At 39.0% G+C, this 21,686-nt stretch overlaps 1 protein-coding gene across 1 annotated transcript; it reads right to left on the bottom strand.

The window, feature by feature from the left end:
• Positions 1 to 1,814: 1,814 nt before the first annotated feature.
• On the bottom strand, positions 1,815 to 20,591 carry LOC140476792 (ras-related protein Rab-10-like). The gene is made up of 5 exons (XM_072569587.1): positions 20,525 to 20,591; positions 6,018 to 6,081; positions 3,047 to 3,185; positions 2,254 to 2,343; positions 1,815 to 1,922 (listed from the first exon to the last, which is right to left on the bottom strand). The coding sequence occupies exons 1-5, from the start codon at positions 20,589 to 20,591 to the stop codon at positions 1,815 to 1,817; spliced, it is 468 nt and encodes a 155-aa protein (XP_072425688.1).
• Between the last annotated feature and the right edge of the window lie 1,095 nt (positions 20,592 to 21,686).

Raw genomic sequence — 21,686 nt, forward strand, 5'->3', positions numbered from 1 at the left:
ATGATTTTCTTAAATTAATTTCTCCCTACCATTCCTGATATACAGCTTTTTCTGAGATGTTGTTTGTATTCTCTGTATTGAAGACTGATACAAAATTCCTGTTCAGTTCATCTGCCATCTTTTTACATTTTATTATAAATTTTCCAAACTTGCTCTCTATAACACCAATGCTTACTTTACTAATTATTTTCTTTTTAAAATATAAATAGTGTCTCTTCTTTTTTTGTATTTCATGTAAGCTTGCTCTCATTCTAATTTTTCTTTTTTTGGTATTCTTTGTTGTTTTTATATTCAGTCCAATAGTCTGATTTGCCACACATATTTGTGTAATTATATGCTTTTTCTTTAAGCTTGATTCTATATTTTAACCTTTTTAAGTAAACATGGACGATAGGACCTACTGTTGGAATTCCCGTTTTCCATGGAATGTATTGATTCAGTGTAATTTGAAATAACCCCGAAATTAGCCATTTGATTTCTACTGACCAATTCCCTAGCTGAATTTTCCAGTTCACTTTAGATGGCTCTTTATTTTACACCCTTGTAACTGTTCATATGAAAGTTTAAAATATAAGACTTGAACCTACTGCCTTTCCCTCTGTCAATGTAAAATTCAATCATATTATGGTCACTGCTACCTAAGTGCACCTTTGTGTGAGCTACGTAATCAATCCTATTTCAGTACATTATACCAGGTCTAGTATAGCCTCCTCTCTAGTTGGCTCGAAGTCACGTTCTGGGAAACTATTGTAAAAACATTCAGTGAACTCTTTGTCTTGGCTACCTTTGCCTACCTGATTGTGTGGCTACTGTTACATTGCCTGCATAACAGGTTTCTTGCCTTTATATTTTTCTCATCTCCAACATAAATAGCTCCTACCTCCTGGTTTCTTGGTTTTAGGCTGTGTGTCTCCAATTTACTAATACCATCATTAATTAACAGAGCCACACATCCAGGCCTACCAGTTCTGTCAATAGCTATGGCCTCCATGTTGCCCCTCCAGAGGGGTTAAAGCAATGTTCCTGACCCTACTCAAGTTATTTACTGGTGAAGTTTCTTTCACTTTATGAGAGACATATAATACTGAATATCCTGTAATATAACAGAGTATATAATATGGTTGAGCAGCGGCCAGAAGTAAGCTGTGGAAATTAAACTTACAATATTGCTAGGTTTGGGGAGGTAAGGTTTGTAAGGTAATAATTTTCATATAATTGAGGGGTGACCTGATAAAAGTATATAAAATTATCAGAGGCATTGATAGGATGGATAGTTGGATTCTTTTCTCCCCCCCAAGGTGAAAGTGTCAAATACTAGGGGACATAGTTTTACAGTGAGAGTGGGATTATTTGTAAGATTATGTAATGTTTGTACGCAGCTATCCCACCCAAAAGCCACTTAAATGGCACTATACCAGTCATCACTTGGCTTGTAAGGTCAGATAGATTTAGTCAACAGATCTGACAGCATCTGCAAAAAGGAAAATAGAGTTAACGTTTCCAGTCTAGTGAGTCTGTTCTGACAAAGGGTCACTGGATTCAAAATATTAATTCTGCTTCTCTCTCTACAGATTTTGCCAGACTTGCTCAGTTTCTCTGGTACTTCTAGTTTTTGTTTCAATTTTCCAGCACAATTTTTTTGTTTTACATGAGATGGAGCTAAAGCATCTTACAAATCAATGAGGAAATAGTGGGTAGCTAGCACATATTTTGGGCACAACATCCCTATGAGAGGAGAGGAGGATATTAGGAAGAGAATTGAAGACAAAAGGATATTGCTATCATTTTACTATGATATATGTACTTTATATAAATCACACCTTTTTTATTATTTCTTCTCCAAGGGCTGCAAATGCTTTCTCAATGTTCATGTCTTCTTTTGCACTGGTCTCAAAGAATTGCATTCCATGTTCCTGAGCGAGCTTAAAATAAAAGTCACCATACTTCAGAGTATATTTAGATTTTACCTAGTTCATCATAGATTTTATACTCCTACATTATCCAATAATTAAACTAGGAGAAAGTGAGGACTGCAGATGCTGGAGATCAAAGTCCTGATGAAGAGCTTATGCTCAAAATGTTGACTCACCTGCTCCTCGGATACTGCCTGACTGGCTGTGCTTTTCCAGCACCACACTTTTTGACTCCAATAACTAAACTGTTTGGTGTCCAAAGACTATCCTCATAAAGTGAACAAGTACAATTTAAAATCTCTAAATTGTAATTTAATTGTAATTAAATATTAAAACATACCCTTTTTCCATTGTCCCATGAAACTTGACGTGCTGCTAGCATGTCACATTTATTACCGATCAATATTCGTCCAACATTATTTCCTGCATACTGAACGGAATTACATTTATTATATCCATATTTATACATTTACTAAATGTATGAATTTACTGTACATCTGAACAATGTGCATCATTATTTCAAATTCAGAACCATTATTGTTATTTCTTTAACAGTGCAATTATAAAATTTATCATTTCAAGGTAGAAATATTTCATTTTGTTTTCATGCTGGATTAATCATACAGATTTATACTGTTATAAACTATATTACATTGAATCAAATTGGTCAATGTGTATACAACTGCCCACTAAAATGAATGGAAACCGCAGTGAGTTACATGCTTGAGATTTTTTGAGTCACGTTCCTTCTAAGTACATGACTCTTTTGAGATCACTGGATTGTGAAATTCTTAGAAGTATTTGTACACATGAAAGAATCTTCCTTTACTGAGGCACTTTATCTACTGTATTATGAAATATAGCAGGTTATTACTGCTCAGTTTTTCCATTGAAGAAAGTTCTGCATGGTGGATAAATTGTTGTATAGAGATGCAAAATATATTCACCCTTAGGCATGAGGCTGTTCTGCACATCTTTAAGCAGGTGTCTCAAAAATAGCATAAATGTCACATTGTTAGAAAACTGCTCTCCATCATAGCTAGGTGCAATATATCTAGGAAAACATAGCAACAAAGAGATCAAATTAAAAGAATCAGAAAAAGGCGGCAGCTACAAGCTAAAAAAAAGGTCACCTCATCAGTGTCTTTAATCCAATAGGTAATATTAGTGAACGTTTTTAAATTTGTAATATCATAGACAAGCATAAGGCCATTTGATCCTTGAAAATAGTGAGTTGTCAGAGCATGGAATCGTTCCTGGCCAGCTGTATCCCTGTCAATAGAAAAGTAGTAATTCCATTATTCACTTCTCAAACAAGTTCAAAAAAGAAAGATAAGATAGTTGACTCTGATTTTAATTTTCATCACCTAAAGGAGCAGTTAGAATGGAGTTGAGGATTCCTTTCAATTTTAAATTGCAGGCGGTGTAGACATCTGCCCACATTGGGGTGCCCTCGATTCTAACTATACAATCAGGATAAAATCTGTTATTATAACTTGAGGCCTGAGCATAAGCATTGATGGTTTTTTTTATACAGCTAATACTAGTGGGAAATAAGTGTAATAATATACTAGTCCCACAAGGTTGGCCTGCCATTCACTAAAATCACGGCTATTTTGCCTTGTGTATAGGATCAAAGCCAAAAGAGGTTCAATAGATTACATATTTTTCCTTGTGATGAAGTTTCCTTGTGGATTAGGAAGTCAGGAATATACAAATCACTAGAGTTAGATGAATGGAGTGATTATTGGTTTGAATATTTAAAGTGATTTGCAGAAGAAGCAAATGTGAAGTGAGAAAAGTCTTTCACACAGTAAGTAGGTAAGGCTTGGAATACTCTGCCTGGAAGTGTGGTGAAGGTTCAATTGACGCATTCAAGGAGGAGTTCATGATTAGTTTGATAAGCATGATGTACAAGGATAGAATTCCTGCTTCCATCTGCATAGCTTCTTGATCCTTCTAAAACAGGATTAGACTGATGAAGAACTTATGCTCAGATCGTCAACTCTCCTCCTCCTCGAATGCTGCCTTGACTGGCTGTACTTTTCCAGCACCACACGTTTTGACTGTGTGGATTTTTTGGTCTAGCTAGTTACTATAAAAGGCTATTAAAAGGCTATGCTCAGTTGTCTGTCACACTCCGTGATTTGTGAAGGAAATCAGACAAAAGATGAAGCTGGTGGAAAAGATGTACAAAGCACTTCAAGGAGTTGGACCCCAGCATGTAAAGATTCCTTTTGCATCCTCAAACAAGTCTGTCTCATCCTCATCCTTCGGCTTCACAGATTTCTCTTTCCCTTTCATACTACATGTCACAAGTTCAAGGGCAAAAATGAATGGTAATTGTTTATAACAGTTAGGGTCTCAAGTCAATGAGAAAAAATGGAAAATTACAATGGAGTTTAAGGTCCTTTGTCACAGAAGTAATGGGAATTCTCATTCTCAAGGATATCTTCACCAAGCATGCAGATGGCCATTCTGACACCTGACCAAAAGGCTTCAAATATATCCAGAATGTTCGTACATGATTTGTATTTCAGTTCAGTGATCAAGGGCACTTCAAGACCAAGATCCTTTGGGGGCCTTAGAAGTTCTATGGCTTTGAGAAAGCCATACTAACCTCCATCATCCAGAGGGTGATTCATCTGTACTCTGCATAACCATCTGCACACCTTGCCTCCTGACTGTAAACAGAAGAAGCCAGAGTACCTTCTGGAGTGGGCTTATGTTTATAATAGCATGCCACACTCATCCGCAGGCTATTCTCCACAGTAATGGAGGCAACACCCTTCACTGCACTATCCCCTAACAAAATTACATTTCTTTTTGCTCCTCTCTGCTACTTGCCATGGTGCCATGATCAGTTAAACTTGTGGATCTTAAACTCCATTGTAAAGATCTTTAGAGAACTCTTGGCAATAAGGGATTCCATGCTGGAATGCGTTTCTTCCCATGGTCAGCATCAGTATTTGCATTATATATGTCTCACCTTTACTGGATCTGGAATCGAAACTCAGTGACCTCAGTAGCATTGAGTATATGTTGCAGCCTTTATTCTCAGCCAACCAATCTGAAAGTGCCTCAAATCCTTTGGACTATTGTAAAACTTAGACTCCATAACCTCCTGGGTCCTCACACCTGCTTTACTCACAGTCACAGTCACATAACACTTGTCGCAGACCAGTGACCAAATACAAAGACCCCTTCCTAAGGAATGTAATCACCTTCTGGAATAGTATTAATGTGACATTTCCCCTCTCTGCTGTTTCACTCTGTCAACAGCTCAACCTCCATCTCAAACTCAAAGCCAAATTTTGTTAAACTGCAGATAATTAATGCAGATATATTTGCACTGGATTACACTGATGTAAGTGTCAACAAGCTCGACATGCTCACCATGCTTTAATGTTTTGGCTGATTGCCCTTAGAGAGGCAAGCTTTCTACCCTCCCTAGAAGGAAGTCCTGTCTCTTATGGTGTTGCCAGCGAATCATAGGTTAGCAGTTCTGTTGTACTGGCTGCCCTACTGGGAGTTGTGACTATTGCTGATATAGCACCAAGAACATTTTGAAAGCATTCAGTGATGGACCCAACCATTCAGTTAAGGTCATGGTCTTACCAAGTCAGTCAGACCTCAACGGAGGTGAAGAAGTCTATGATGGACAGGGTTGGGGCACAGTGTGCGGACATGGAGAGGGAAAACAAGGAAAAGGAGCTTCTGATTTGTACTTGAGGGCTAAGAAAGGAGGCACCACATCTTTCACTGGCTAGCGGAGTCAAACTTGCTGGGTTGCACATTGGGTGCAGGCCTCTTCTGCTACTCCCTAAATCAAGAGACAACAAGAATAGACTCTCAAGTGGGCATCACTTATAAAACTGAGGTGGGGCATGTGGACAGCGCTATAAGTCAAAATTGCTCCCAGGAAGTGAAGAAGTCTTGCCTCATCTAATTGTCCCGAAAGCAAGCCTGCCAAGTAGAGGTGGGCTTGCTCCTTAACATTGGTGAGATCCAGAGCAAACAAGCAAATACCTGTTGCTTTCCTGATCTGAAGTGGCCCATAAAATTCAGGCCATTTAATTTTCAATAAATTCAAAATGACTGTACCATATTTGCAGCTTAATTGTGTTGTTCTCATTTATCTTGATAGTTTTTACTCTGAAATCGATCCCTAAAAGACAGGATAAAACAAAATAAGATAAATTGAATCAATGTGACATCATACATATCATTCACAAAAGGTCCCTTAACATGTGCAGGGCCAGATTCAACTCAGTCCACCAACTTAAATTGGGAAATAACAGTCTAAAATTGGTGTACCCTGTTCACAGAGAGCCACTGGCCGTCAGTATCTTGCATGAGATTGTGAGACAAGTGCCACCTGGTTTAGATGAGAAGCTACTTTTAATATAAAAGTTGGGTTAAAGTCTTGTGGTGAAGTATTGGTGTCCTCATCTCTGAGCCAGGTGGCCCAGGTTCATGTCCTGAAGTGCTGTTGCACACACCTGTTTCAAACCTGCATGACAAAATCTTTGAATAGGTTGATTAGAAAATATCAAAATTTTCAGTCCAGTTCAGCTTTTACTCTGATTGTGGTGGTTCATGGATCCACAGCCCAAATGCTTATTTTATGGTGCTGTGGAGACTGTGGGTCATGTGTATATTGCTTGTGCACAATAATATGCCTCTTTTAGTTATTTGAAAAATCTTTTATTGTACTTTTGGTGGCATTCAGCCCCATGCTCCTGATCTTTAGGCATCCAGCGCAAAGGGGGATATTCAAGTTAGAAGACCACCTCGTGGGACTGCTCCTGGACTTGCCCAAGTTGCCTCTTAACAGCTCCAGGCAGTGGGGTGTGAAGCAGTGTCTCTGCTGCTGTCTGCCCGTTTTGCAGCTACAATCATGGCTGGATGTTCTTGGAAGAAGGAGCACATGGTATCCACCAATACTCTTGATATCTTTAGAGAGAGGTGGGCACTGCAGGGAATGGAATACTTTATCTTCCCTTCCAACTCCAGTTTGATTTCAGCCCCTTCCTTCCCCCTTACCACTGATAGTTTACATTGCACTTACCAGACTTTGCATGAAAACTAATCAATAGAAAAATGTGGGTGGGGTACTGTTGGTGATTAATAGATGGAGAAAAAAGAAAGTGTAATTTGGTTATGGGAAAAATATGTTCCGTTGTGTGTAAGAGCACTTTTGGACATAAAAAGATGGGTTAGGGCTCCTGTGGTGCAATGGTATTACCCCTATTTCTGAGCCAGAAGTTCTGCTTTCAAGTCCCACTGACTGCAGTGGTGTGTAATAACATCTCTGAACAGGTCAAATACAAAAAATAAAGTTGGGGTTCTACTTGTTCATTGAACCCTGATTATAATTTTAAGGTACAAATCAGCCAAGGGCACAGCTCATACATTGTAGCCTTTTATACAAGACTTTGGTTAACCTTTTATGTGACTCTTGGAGGGACTCCTGATCACTCTAGTAAGTATTTCGTTATTTTAAGTTGAACCTGTACCCGTGTCAACCCACCCAAAGATCCATCCAGGGTCATCCCTTAGAAATATTTTCAATCCTAGCTCTACTAATCCATGACCAGATATTCTTGTATTTGGCTTTCTGTCTTATTTTGGACACTGTTGAGTTTTGCAAGTGCAAACTGGTAAAGTATAGTTAATAACTTTCTTGATGCAAACAACAAAAGTATATACTGTTAGATATGATCCACCAGTCTTTGGGATATATAGCCTGGTAATTAATGCAACAAATTAGTCATTTATTTCTGTGCTGAATTGATTCCCTGGCCAGTCAAAGTCAACATGGTGTTTAAAATTCAAACAAAGACTGGCAGTTTACTGTCAATCAGCATTAATGGTTGCATTATCTGTGGCAGCATCTCTACCAATCAGAATGTACTTGCCAAACAAGTAGCACTCTCTCTCATACAGTATAAATATTGGTTTTCCCCTTGAATTTGATTTCTGTGGATTATCCTGATAAATGCAAGAAAAAAAGCTTCAACTAACTGTCTTTTTTCAGCAACACAAGTATACCTCTTGTGAAACATCAGATTCAACTTAAGAAATAAGTTTTCGTTGCTACTGCAACATCTTAAACATCATCCTTAACAAAAAGGAACAGAATGAGAACTGCTTAGCTCTTTTTGTGAACAGTTCCTTATATCCTAATGAGCAGAGCAGATGTTTCATGATAACAATGAACTCTTTCAGATACTAACTATCTAAAACAATATCAACTTTGATTGACTAACAAACCAGGCACAGAAAAAGAGCGAATAATAAAAGGACAAAGATGCTTATTGTCAAGGTCCTGTATTCTCACCATTGCTGTATGGCAGTGAAGTATAGAAACTTACACCTACCAAGAGGAAAGAATCAATAATATTCATCTCCAACATCTAGGATGCACCCATGAAATCACGTAGAAAGTCAAAGTTACTAACAAAGAAGTTCTTTGTAGTTCAAGCATGAGAGTGCTAAATTAAGCACTGAAGATTTTGCTGGCTTGTTCATGTGCACAGAATGGAAGATGCTCATTTCCTAAAGGATATAGTGTCTGGGAAGGTGGGTCATGCCAAAAGGTTGGAAGGGCGCCCAAAAGTTCCAATCAAGGATGCTGAAAAAAAGAAATGACAAACTCGAAACTCTAGATATTGATAAAAATGATATCAGATTTAAGCAGGAATTTGTCATCACAATAAAGTGTGGTTCCAAAATGATGCCAACCATAGTAAACAAGGTGTCAGCAGAGATCACCCCCACCACAGGATAAGACCACTTAATTTGTGAGGTCATGACTCTTTCAGGAATCATTTGTTCAACTATCCAAATGTTTGCAGTAGATGATCCCATCTGGCCTCACCAAAGATCCAATGTTGGATTCTCATCATCCCGACTAGACAGAAGATGCCAACTAACCATTGTTGTTTCCTCTCTTTTGTCTTATGTGCTGTGTCAATTCATTACATGCATTAACAACAAGTGATTGAAAAAATTCTCATGATTTTTGCCACATTATGCTGAAATGCTGTGTCTTCTGTGTTGGGCATGAGCAGCATAAAGTGAACTACCAGATGTTGAAGGCAGATTTTTAATCATGTGATATGCATTTTATGTAATTATAAACTAAACTAGTGTTATATAGCGTGAGAAGTAAGAATGATTCCTGAATAGAAAATATTGAGTCCATCCATCTGCTAAATAAATATGTAACAAGCTCGAAAGATGATGAAAGTTTGTCAGAAACTGAAACAGGCAGATTAACAATCCATGTGGATTCATCGATAAAAAGTCCAACAATGATATCTACAATGTTAATCAATCCCTTTTAGCTATTGACCAGCTGACTTCAGATGCCCAACATGCATTTTTTTTAATATCCAGGAAACGTGATGGAGAAGTTAACATTAGACATTGTACCATTGCAGTAAGATATTGCTCCTGTACTTCACTACTACGTCCTGAAGATGCGTTACACCCAAAATGTTGACTTCTCCACCTCTTGATGCTTCCTGGCTTGCTGTGTTCTTCCAGCCTCCTGCTTGTCTACCTTGGATTCCAGCATCTGCTTTTTTTTTGTCTATAACAAAATGTTGACTGGAACTATATAGATGCCACAGTAGTTTTATCAGATCCTAAATTTAACAATTTGAAAGATTATAAAATAATTATGGATGACGATAAGTATTCAGTAATTTTAGATTTGGCATCCGAAAATTTTTAATTGGTTCCAAGAGTTTTCATCTTATACTATAGTTTTTAACCAAGACTGATTGTAGTGAATGAACTGCAATATTTTCTTTTATTTGTTCATGGACTGTGGGCATCACTCTCTAGGTCAGCACTTATTGTCTATTCCTAATTGCCCTGAAGAAGGTAGTCCTGAGCTGTCTTCATGAGTTGTTGCAGACTTTAGGGTGTAGGAACACACACAGTGCTGTTTGGAAGGGAATTCCAGGATTTTGACCACATGACAAGGAAGGAATAATGATATAGTTCCAAGTCAGGCTTAATGGGGAAATTGCAGCTAGTGGTTTCCTCATGCATCTGAAGTCATGGGTTTGGAAGATTCTGTTGAAGTGGTATTTGAGAGTTACTGCAGTGCATCTTGCAGATGATTCACATTGCTGCCACTGTGTCAATTATGTGGTTTGATTTCTCCTGGATGGTGTCAAACTTCTGGACCAATTCAAGGATATAAATTCTCTGATCTGGTATGGAGAATTGACTACATTGATTTGCTGGGGGAAGGCTGCACTACTGGCTGTGCAGATAACAGAACATGTGAATTTTATTAATGATATCAATAGAAACACGTGTGGTTATTATCTTGTAGGGCTGTCTACACAATTATGGCTTTCATTAACAACTTGTGTCCTGAGCATCCCCAAAAACAGTATAATGGTCTAAATTTAGAATTTAAAGAGAAACTTTTTAAAAACATTTTTCATGATCTCAGAACATCCTGAAGAGCTCCTCAAATTTGGAGTAATTCATTTACCGTGCATAAATTGTTATAATTTGGGGGACACAATTTCTTTACTGCAGATTCAATAACAGTATTATCTTAACAAACAAATAATTTGTTTTAGTTAGACCACTAAAATTCAAAGTCCATTTGTAGGTCAGAATCCAGCTTGAAGTTGACATTTTGACACCTCTCTAAATCATTGAATCCCGACAGTGCAGAAAGAGGCCATTTGCCCCTCAGCCCATCGAAGAGCATCCCACGTAGACCCAAGCACCCTACCGTATTCCCATAACCCCTTATTTAAGATGGTGAAGTCACCTAGCCTGCATATCCCTGGACACCACGGACAATTTAGCATGGTCAATCCACCTAATCTGTACATCTTTGGACTGTGGGAGGAAACTCACCCAGACACTGGGGGAATGTGGAAACTCCACATAGACAGTCACCTAATTCCACCACAGCTGCAATTGAATCTGGGTCCCTGGCACAGTGAGACAACAGTGCTAACCACTGAGTCACCATGCCATCCTAAGGTCATACGAGAGTTGGTAATAGCCAGGAAACACATTAGTTGCTAAGGAGGAGATAGGTCACACAAATTAAGAGGTGGTCAGCAGCGGAATACTGTTAGCAGGACTGGAGCCCAATTGCAGGAAGCACTTACGTTCTGACATCTGATAAGGTGAGTCACATGCAAAGCCAAGCTGTGAGACATTTGGGTCTTTACAGGGACTGCACAGCTCTGAACAGGAGGGCCACAAGGCAGATGGGATTCCTGAACAGATGCGTGCCTAGCACAAGTGTGTGAAAGTTCAAAACAACATAGGTCTTTTTAGAAGGATGCTCATGTAATCACATGACAAATTCAATACCGAAATCCTCACATTGAAGGTAGCAAGATTACACAATGTCTAAAACAGCAATCATTCAAAGGGAGGTGTTACTGATCTGTAAGGTTTGTGAGATATATATATAGTACTGAAGCTTATTTAAGACTTTGGATCTTGAACTAGTGGCATGTGGACTTTAGTCTGTGCATATGAGGGGGTTTAATGATTAATCAATCAGTACTTCTGGAGCAATGATTTTTTTAAACCAGCATGAGAGAAGTAATCCTGGGATAATATTGAAATTTTTTTGGGAGAGTTTTACAAAGGAACAGAGCAAACATTGAGGAACATTCACTTGCTTTCAGTTTAGAAAGACTGGGAATTTTAATTTTTGCTTCAGGGAAAAATCCTTAGCTTGGGAAATTTTTCAACTTGCAGAAGCCTTTGTTGAAGTTAGATGTATAAAACTAATATTCTCTTAAAGAAAGAACTTAGGCCAGAACAAGTTGGAAAATAAATTACCTCTGAGGTTTTCATTTGGAAATTCTAAACCAGAAGTATTTGGTAAAAAAAACCTGAAGGACTTATTTGAAGATGAGAAAATCTAAGCTCAGTTAAGTGAATGATCAAGAAAGAGACTATCAAACTCTCAAGACAATGAATTGAAAGAAAGAGTTAAACCTATACATGATATGGAACAGTAACCTCTGTCAGGTGTTTAAATACTGTAAAGTGATGATTTTGGGATAGATAGGATCCTATGTTTCAAAAATCTTTCAAACTATGCCATTTGTAAAAAGCTTGTAAATAATGTAAATATTCTATTTTATCTTCTTTTCTTTTGCAAGGTAAACTTCCATTTCATTATTAAAACTACATCTGCAGTATTGCCTTGTATGTTAGTGAAAAAGAGTACCTCATGAAAGAAAATAAAACAAAATATGGTATCAAACCAGATTTCAATCTGGGATCTGAACTGGGCCTACAAAGAACAAACATCCATGGACAAGGAGGCTCTTAACTTTAGCAGTCTGGCTGCACTGCAGACAGTTGACAATAGTCAGATGGATGTCCGGCAGAGAAATGGAACTTCTATTGAATTGTCTGTCGATGCACTCTGGAGCAGCTTCTGACTTTGCAAAGTCATATTCAGTGAAACCCACTTGATAGGCTGCCAGACACCAGAAGAAGCAATTACTGAGATAAAGGAGTGTGGGTCACTGATGAGGCTAAAGGCAAAGGATCACCAAAAGCGGAATGCTACTCTGAGAAAATTACTGTCTCTGATGAACCACTCTCAAATGGGTTAAGCATACATCTTTGTGGAACCTCAGATGACTTTAGAAGGGGTGGCAAAAAAAATCAAGCATATTTGAGTAATTAATTTGATTCCATATATGAGATCAAGGAGCAGCTAATTAAATAAGACATGGCAAAATCTACTCTCTTCAACACAATTCCAAGTATAACGATGAAGGATAGTATTTCAGAACTAGTTACCCCTTAAGCTGATACAGTAATCGCTCAAACACTGAAATCTACCTGATAAAATGGAAAATTAACCATCAAAAAGCAGAATTACTATCCCATCAGTCTATCCTCAAAGTGATGACAGGACTATCAACAATCTAATCAATGCACAATTTGGGCTCTACCACAACGCTTGGTTAAAGATTTCATTCCAACATTGGTCCAAACATTGATATAAGCTGAATTCCATAAGGGAAATGAGCATAGTTGCTCTTAGCATTAAAGCAAAATTTAGTCTTATGTAACACCAAGGAACCCTATTACAGGGGAAATCTTAAGCAGATTGAGGTAAACCTCTGCAATGGCTAGAGCCACACCTAGCACAATCAGCAAGAGCTCCTCAGTGTGCTGTCCCAAATCTCTGTCTCCTTCATCAAAGACCTTCTCTCCATTCACAATGTTAGAAGTTTGGCTGTGAACTGATGATTACCCAGTGTTAGTCTTCTTCACAGTCCAAATGTTAATACAGGAATTTATGTCCATGTTTTGCAAGGCCAGGCCAAAAGCAAGGTTTAGGCTGATCAAGGGCCATACTAATTGCAAAGCAATGCGCACCTCCAATGATGCCCCCTTGGCATGCAGTGATATCGCCAACATCCCTGAAATGATCATTTACATAAATCATAGTTACGAGAACAGGCTGATTATTTAATGATGAATGACTCATCTCCTGACTCTAAAGCCTGTTCAGCATCGAAAGACAAATCATGAATGTGATAGCATGGTCTTCACTGATCTGGGTGCAACAACACTTAAGAAGCCTTACACCAAAAAAAACCCTTTTATTTGCACACCACCTACTTTTAATATCTGATTGGTAAGCAAGCACACTCTGGCAGAGGCATTGTCATGAGCAATGCTCTGGTTGAATTGCAACAGAAAAAATGACCAATGATATTTTCTCAGTTTAGTTTTCAGCATAATGCATTGAACAATCAGATGAAACCAGTCTTCTTTAAAATTTGAGCAAAGCATGGTAGTTAACCATCAGTCACAGTAACTGATGCATATTCCATGGTAAAAACCCGACAAAAACTACTTGCCTCTGGCAGGATATGGAGGAGTCTGGTTTGGAGAAAGGTCAGGTCTAGTAATGGGGTTGGAGGCAATCATGGTTTCGGTCTGGAGTGACTGGAGTTGTAGAGATGTTGAAGGTCAGGTTAGGTCCAGCAGCAGAGGAAGTGTGGTGTCAGCAGGTGGATTGAAAGGGGATGTGATAAGTCAAAGGGGGAATAGTTTAATTGTTACCCAGGAATTAGAATGGGTTTTAATTCTTTTCAACCTGCACGTTCCTCTCATACAGTGTAAGTGTTGTTTTCCATTTACTTGGTATGTCTTTGCTATTGTTGAAAAATGTGATGCTGGAAAAACACAGCAGGCCAGGCAGCATCCGAGGAGCAGGAGAATCGACGTTTCGGGCATAAGCCCTTCTTCAAGAATGAGGCTGGTGTGCCAGGTGGGCTGAGATAAAAGGTAGGGGGGAGGGGCACTGGGAATACAATAGGTGGAAGGAGGTGAGGGTGAGGGGGGGTGGGAAGCAGAGAGGTCGGGAAGAAGATTGCAGGTCAAGAGGGCAGTGCTGAATCCGGGGGTTGGGACTGAGAAAAGGTGGGGGGAGGGGAAATGAGGAAGCTGGAGAAATATACATTCATCCCGTGTGGTTGGAGGGTTCCTAGGTGGAAGATGAGGCACTCTTCCTTCAGGTGTCGTGTGGTCAAGATCTGGCGATAGAGGAGGTCAAGGACCTGCATGTCCTTGGTGGAGTGGGAGGGAGAGTTAAAGTGTTCAGCCACGGGACGGTTGGGTTGGTTGGTGCGGGTGTCCCAGAGGTGTTCCCTGAAATGTTCCGCAAGTAGGCGGCCTGTCTCCCCAGTGTAGAGGAGACCACATCGAGTGCAATGGATACAGTAAATGATGTGTGTGGAGGTACAGGTGAATTTGTGACGGATATGGAAGGATCCATTGGGGACTTGGAGGGAGGTGAGGGGGGAGGTATAGGCGCAAGTTTTGCACTTCTTGTGGTTGCAGGTGAAGGTGCCAGAAGTGGAGGTTGGGTTGGGGAGGGGAATATATCCCTGGTGGTGGGGTCTGTTTTTCCCTTCGGACGGGTTGGACCGAAGGGTCTGTTTCCATGCTGTACATCTCTATGACTCTACATATTACTGGAGGCTTCCAACCATTCTGCCCAATCAAACAGCCTTTCTTCCCTGTTCCTTCTCCTTTATTCAAAATAAATTACAGTTCCAAAGCTTTTTAAAGCCCTCTTCCTTTATTTAATCTTAACAACACAATGTATCTTTCCACTTTTTTTATATCTAATTTCTTATAAATGCATAACCTGCTACATTGCTGGCTTGTCAAAAATCTTTTGCACCATAGATCCCATCTATTCTATGTGCCAATGAGATCCATATTTTTATCAACCTGTTGAAAAGGTTACTCCTGAATTCCTTATGCAGTTTTTCAGTTACTAACTTATATTCATTGCACCTAATTTTAGAACTTCCTCATAAGTGGAAATACCCTCAAGTCCACCCATCCAATTCCCTTACAAATCTTGAAGACCTCTATCAAGTCACTCCTCGGCTTTCCTTTTCATGGAAAAAGGGTAAATTGATATATTTAAATTAATGCATCACCTATCAGCCCTACCTCAACTAAACCCCTCCCCACTCCAATCCCAAAATGAAAACTCAGGGCTAAAAATTGGATAAGGCTGTTTTGCGAACTCAGGGATGATGATGTATGCTAATTGATTGCCTGATCATTTCCATGATTTTGGCATGCAGTGTTGTACTAAATATGTTATTTAATAACTATGCTCAGCAGGGTATACAGGTTCATTTGAGGCTAGTGTTACATTATGGTGAAAACCCACCTGCCTAATTTAAACCAGCAACACAAAAGATTTATCCCGTGCAGTAATCTGTGAAAGTTTGAGAAGCCAGGAACTATTTAAAGTAAAAATTAACAACTTTATTTCTTAAAGTATAACAGAGAATAATTAACAAACAACTATTTACAACTCCTTCCTTGAGCCTCTTTTACTTTCCCTTCTATAATACTTGTCCGATAAAACTCCGGATTAAGATTGACTGAAAAATTCAAACATTTCAAACTCAGCCAGCAGTTGAATCTTTTCTTTATATCTTCCTCTGAAGATTTGCTCTCCAGTGGTGATGTTTTTCTCTGTGCAAACTCCTTCTCTAGACAGGTACCTCTCAGAGAGTTCTGACTATCAGCCTACATCTGTTGTCTTTTGGCAGTTGTCCCCCACCTGTTCAATTTTTGCCGGTCTTCTACCCCCACAGCATTGGATTGTATCATTGGCTTTTAATATTGTCAATATACTAAATTCAAACTTGATCAGAGTTTGGGTTTTTTTGGAGTATAATTTAAACTGATTGGCCCAATTTGAATTTGTTTTTGTTGTCTCCAGGCAACCGGCTACTTTACGTAATGGACCAAAAGATTACAATATGTCATGTTCAGAACATTTGATGCTTGTCAGGTAGTTCTGCTAGCTTTTAACTCTCTTAAAGGCACAGAACCCCTTACACTTTCATAACACTCGCAACAAGTGAACTTACACTTCTTAAAACCACTTTGTAGTTCTTAAAGGATCATTGTATGCCATCTGCAGCAAGTACTAGAAATGGATGGAAGAGGCATTCTCAGCAGCAATGCAATAGAAAGTCAAGAGGAGAGTTCTCAGCTGCTCAAGTTCAGTACTAGAGGCCTTACGGCAATAAGTAGACGGGAAAAGAGAGAGCATCTTTTCAAAAAGGGGCCCAAGTCATTTTAAAACACTGGATCTTACCAATAGCACCATCAACCTGGCATGTTAATTAATGCAACACATCCCATAAACTCATTCCTTAGCCGACTCTCACGCAGCTACCACTGTGATCACCTCAAATCCATTCCACGGCTCTACATCACCCAAATATATTGCATGACAAGGCTGATGAAAATTTGTGTTGGAAATTTGAAATAAAAACAGACAATATTGGAATACTCAGAATATTTAGCAAAATCATTTCAATCTTTTGGTTTCTATTCTAAATTTCTAACATCCACAGTACTTTGCTCTTCCTCTTTTGTTGTAATATGTTTGGTTGATATAACATTCATAGCTGAATTGCAAAAAAAAACCACTCCTCTTGCTGTATAAGATGGTACATAATAGGAGGGAACAGCTGTTATAATTGTAAACATGGACTATCAATATTCAAATTGCATCATCTGATTATCATAGAGACTCAGATTTTTAAAAAGGACAAATGCTGACCTAAAACGGCCACTGTGATCTAACCATGTTGAGGGAAGCTCATTAAATAGATAACAAGGAATAGTCTGTGCCCAAATTAACATTGTTGCAAATGGCACTCAAAGTCTGAAACCCTGACTGACGCACACCATTCTGGGAGTTGGAATTGAGATAACAGGCATCATAGATAAAAAAAAGATTCCAAACACGAATTCACTGCCATGGCTTTCATGCAACAGCTCATGTACTGCAAGGTGGAGAATGAAAATGAAACATTATCCGATGGCAAGAAGCTGCCGCTAATTTCTCTCCCTGTCACTATCAGTGTCCAATGAAAAAGCAATGTGGGACAACAACCATTCACCAAGTACGAATGGACTCAAACTCTTAGCATTCGCCTTTACCTGTTTTTTTGTTTTGCCGCTGTTTACCTATTATTTACTTATCTGTGCTATTCAACTATGTGTCCTGCCTGTATTGCTCACAAGATAAAGCTTTTCACTGTGCCTCGGTACACATGACAATAAATTCAATCCAATCCTCACTCTGCTGATGAAAATAGAATACCAGCTAGCTAGTCAAGACTCAAATCATTCTTACAATTCAAAGATTTGATCTTTAAACTGCAATTGCCTTAATGATCATGTCTGTACTCCACACTTGCTGATCCTTCTTTTCAATCTTAACATTGTCGTTGTATGCGTACTTGATGAAACAATCTTAATACTTTTTCAGGATAGACGGTAACAAAATTTCTCTTCCTTTCACACATGCAAACCTTGATCTAGTTGAGTTTTAATGGAAGTGAGATAGCTTTAAGAAAAATGTTAGTTGCGACCAATCAGGACATTTAAAATACAGGGAGACAATTCTGTTTTCATCAGTAACAACTGCAGCAAATAACTTAAAGGGTCCAAGCATAGCTGCATTTCCTCATCCCTGTAAAGATGGCAGTACTCAACACATGTGAGGACATTACGAGTATGGTGAATAATGGAATACCAGTGGATGCAATGTATCAGAATTTCCAGAAGGCATTCGAGAAGGTGCCACACAAAAAGGCTGTTGCATGAGTTAAAGGTGCAAAAATTTAGTGATGTATTAGAATTGACAGAAATTAGTTAACTAGTAGAAAACTTCGTGGCAATAAAAGTGTGTTTTTTCCGGGTTGTCAGTGGCTATTATTGTGCCTCATAGATCAACGTTGGGACCACAATTGTTACAATTTACATAGATGATTTGAAGTTGGGGAGCAGGTGTAGTACATCAAAGTTCGTAGATGACACCAAGAAGAGTGGTACAGCAAAATGTGCAGAGGACATGAAAAGTCTGCAAAGGGATATAGCTACATTAAGTGAGTGAGCTAGGGTCTGGCAGATGGAGTACAATGTTGGTAAATATTATTACCAAAATGGATGACCTCATAACAGCAAAATAGATTATTTAAATGGTGAAAAATGCAGTATCCTGCTGTGCAGAGGGACCTGGGTGTCCTTGTGCATGAATCACAAAAAGTTGGTTTGCAGGTGCAACAGGTAATTAAGGCGGCAAATGGCAGATTATCCTCTCCATAATGATATTCTGACATCCGTAACACCGTTTTTTTAAAAAAATGCTTGTACCCTGAAGTACCCTTTCATTCCCTTGCCTGCATCCTCAGTTCCCAAAACTAATAGAAGGGCTGTCAATCATAGTCTTGCAAGACCTCCTATGGACCTTGTAACTTTGGGAGCACTGCCTGTGTCAGTTGGACAGGATTCCCTGACACAGTAAGTGAATTGAACTATATCCTCAAAAGGTTCCAGAGCGGGGTGTAGTTTTGAGATACCAGGAAACAAAAATTCAGCCTGATATTTTTCCACATAAGAATGAATGCAGCATGCTTTCATAGTGTTGGTTCAGAGTAAATTTTACTCTCACAATGTTAACTACGTCTGACATATATGAACATAGAAGGTAGGAGTAAGCCATTTGACCCCTCAAACCTGCTCTACATTTGATGTCCTACCCTCCTTCGACATACCTCATTCTTAAAAACACATATTTTGACTTCCAATAGTTTGTGTGGTAGTGAATTCCATAGACTCAGTACTCTATAGCTGAAGAAATTTCCCCTTATTTCAGTCCTAAAATGTTTACTAGGACATAGGCATTGATGTTCCGGAGCGGGATTCCTTGTGCATCAGAACACCTTGCAGAAGCCCTGAAGTGCTGCTTGAGATCCCAATTGGAACAGAAGATGAATGCTTATTTAAGTAATTTCTTTTATCCTTATTATAACTCAAAATGGCATTGGATTGTGGCAACAAAGCACTTTTCACTATCATCAAGATATGGGATGATAAATCATTCATCATTTCCTCTACAGCAAGGACATCTTTCCTCAGGTCAGGAGACCTAACCTGTACATAATATTCCAGGTGTGGCCTCAACAAGGCCCAGTGTATTTGCAGCAAGACATCCTTGTTCTTGAATTCGAGTTGTCTCATTATGAAGGCCAACATATAGTTTGCTTTCTTTCCTGCTGTACTTGTGCACCTACTTTCAACAACTGATACACAGGGACACCAGATCTTATGAATACTCCCCCTCTCAAAATACATCCATTCAAATAAACATCTGCCATTCTATTTTTGCTACCACAGTGTTAACTTTGCATTTATCTACACTGCACTTGCCATGCATTTGGCCATTCACTCAGTCTGTCCAATTCACACTAACATCTGTACATCCTCTTCATAGCTCATCATTCCAGACAGCTTTGTTATCTGCCCATTTTGAAATATAATGATTTGGATTAGAGAACTAAATGTAACATGTTGTAAACAGCTGAGGTCATATTACTGATTTCTGCAGAACCCCACTAGTCAGTGCCTACCATTCAGAAAAAACACTATTTCTATTTTTTGTTTCTGATCTGCTAACCAATTTTCAGTCTATTTCATGTCAGAATCCTTCTGAACATCCAAACAGACCAACTCCACTAGTTACAAGGGTGAGAGAAAGCATGCAATACTCGAAAGAATACTAATGTTGAGGCTGCTGGTTCTATGTAGTTGGGGGCTCAGGGGACATCTTTCATGTAGCCAATTGTTGCAGGATTTTCTCAGGGAGCCAAGAGAGATTAGAACTTGATATCATAAATTCCCCATCCCACTCTGTGTTCCACATACTTGTTGCTTATGCACAGTCTATTAAATTTGGGATTGATTAGCCTTACAAAACTGAGATGAGCCAGACTACAACCAAGGAGTATCTTGATTCATACCTGGCAATACAACTCATTTTTGGAAAGAGAAGGTTGACATTGTCTCTCTTTCCCACAATTAATTTAATTTTGATGTTTTGGGTAACTCTTGGAAGAGGAAATTTTGAAGACTTATGAAAATCAGCCCTTTCAGATTTGTCTTACAATACTTGCCTATTGTGGGTATGAATGAAGCATGGAAATTGTCCTCAGTTAATCTCTTTAATATGGCAGTTTTACCTACATTGGAGTCTCCCACCATAATGACTTTTGAAAGAGTATCTCCAGACAGGTTGACATCTTGCATTTTTAAAGCCAGTAGAGTCACAGAGCAAACATTCTTCCACTGAGATTAATGTACTTTTTCAGAATTCAAATTTGAATATGTAATTCCTTTATATTAACTTGTCAGATGTAACTGTAATAGGCAGTTCTTGATTTCAAGTTAGACGGAAAAAGCCACATAACAAGCTGCACTTATCTTGATAAGTTTTCCCATCAGATGACATGAATGGTAACAGACAGGACGATAATCAATTAATAATTTAGCTCAATTGAATAAATGGGATTAAATTCAATCTGCAACCTTCAGATAATCAGCGAGCATTAGGTTTTGATTCCTAATGGATATGGCCAATGAATAAACAATGACTGACTGTCTTAAAGTACAACTCTCAAATGTCTCAATGAACAATAGTTTCTCAATTGATAAGCCTTCGCTCACTTCCTCTTAGTATAGAAAAGCTTCAAAGCTAAATTGTGTTCGGACAAGGATGTGGTCCAATGGAAAGCTCCGGCTAAAATGAGTCTCAATGAAAAGTTTTTAACTTTCGGATGTACTAGACTGGTCTTAATGAGGCCAATCACATTCTGCACGCCCCATGGCCAACTTAACGTCAACACTAATTTCTTCGAAATGTCCCCATGGACGGGATACCTCGCAGCGGACGAGCCACTCTTAATTCAAACGATGCTTGAATTTCTTTAGTCCCTACTGCTGACGAAAATCGCAGATTTAACTCTCATTTTAAAAAAAAACGGTCAAACGTTGCCTCGGACTCGGTGACCATCAACTTAGACCTCACTCAACGGCTGCTCGAGCTTCCTTCCCATCAACCGACACCCAGAAAGTGCCCGCGAGCTCCTGCTACCAGGCACCGCCCACTGCTGACATACCAATCAAAACACCAGCCCTGACAGGCAAGGACCGCCCACCAATCAAAACCAAACAGGTATACTCCACACGCCTGTTTTGGAAGGGTACGGTTGTGAGGTACGTCGAGTTGATAGTCTGGGCTTGGCAGCGTATGAATGACAGCGTTGTAGTTATTTACACAAGGTTGTTTAAATTATTTAAAATTGTAGGATGCCTCTTTGACTGGTTTATTAAACACAGGACTTT

The sequence above is a fragment of the Chiloscyllium punctatum genome, chromosome 5 (genome assembly GCF_047496795.1).
Source record: "Chiloscyllium punctatum isolate Juve2018m chromosome 5, sChiPun1.3, whole genome shotgun sequence".
NCBI lineage: Eukaryota > Metazoa > Chordata > Chondrichthyes > Orectolobiformes > Hemiscylliidae > Chiloscyllium > Chiloscyllium punctatum.

Coding starts and splice junctions, on each gene's coding strand:
- LOC140476792 (XM_072569587.1), bottom strand. CDS start 20,591: ATGCAAGATGTCAACCTGTCTGGAGATACTCTTTCAAAAGTCATTATG. Junction 6,082..20,524: donor GGTGGGAGACTCCAATGTAG/GTAAAACTGCCA, acceptor CCTGTCTTTTAG/GGATCGATTTCAGAGTAAAA. Junction 1,923..2,253: donor CATGGGACAATGGAAAAAGG/GTATGTTTTAAT, acceptor TTTTATTTTAAG/CTCGCTCAGGAACATGGAAT.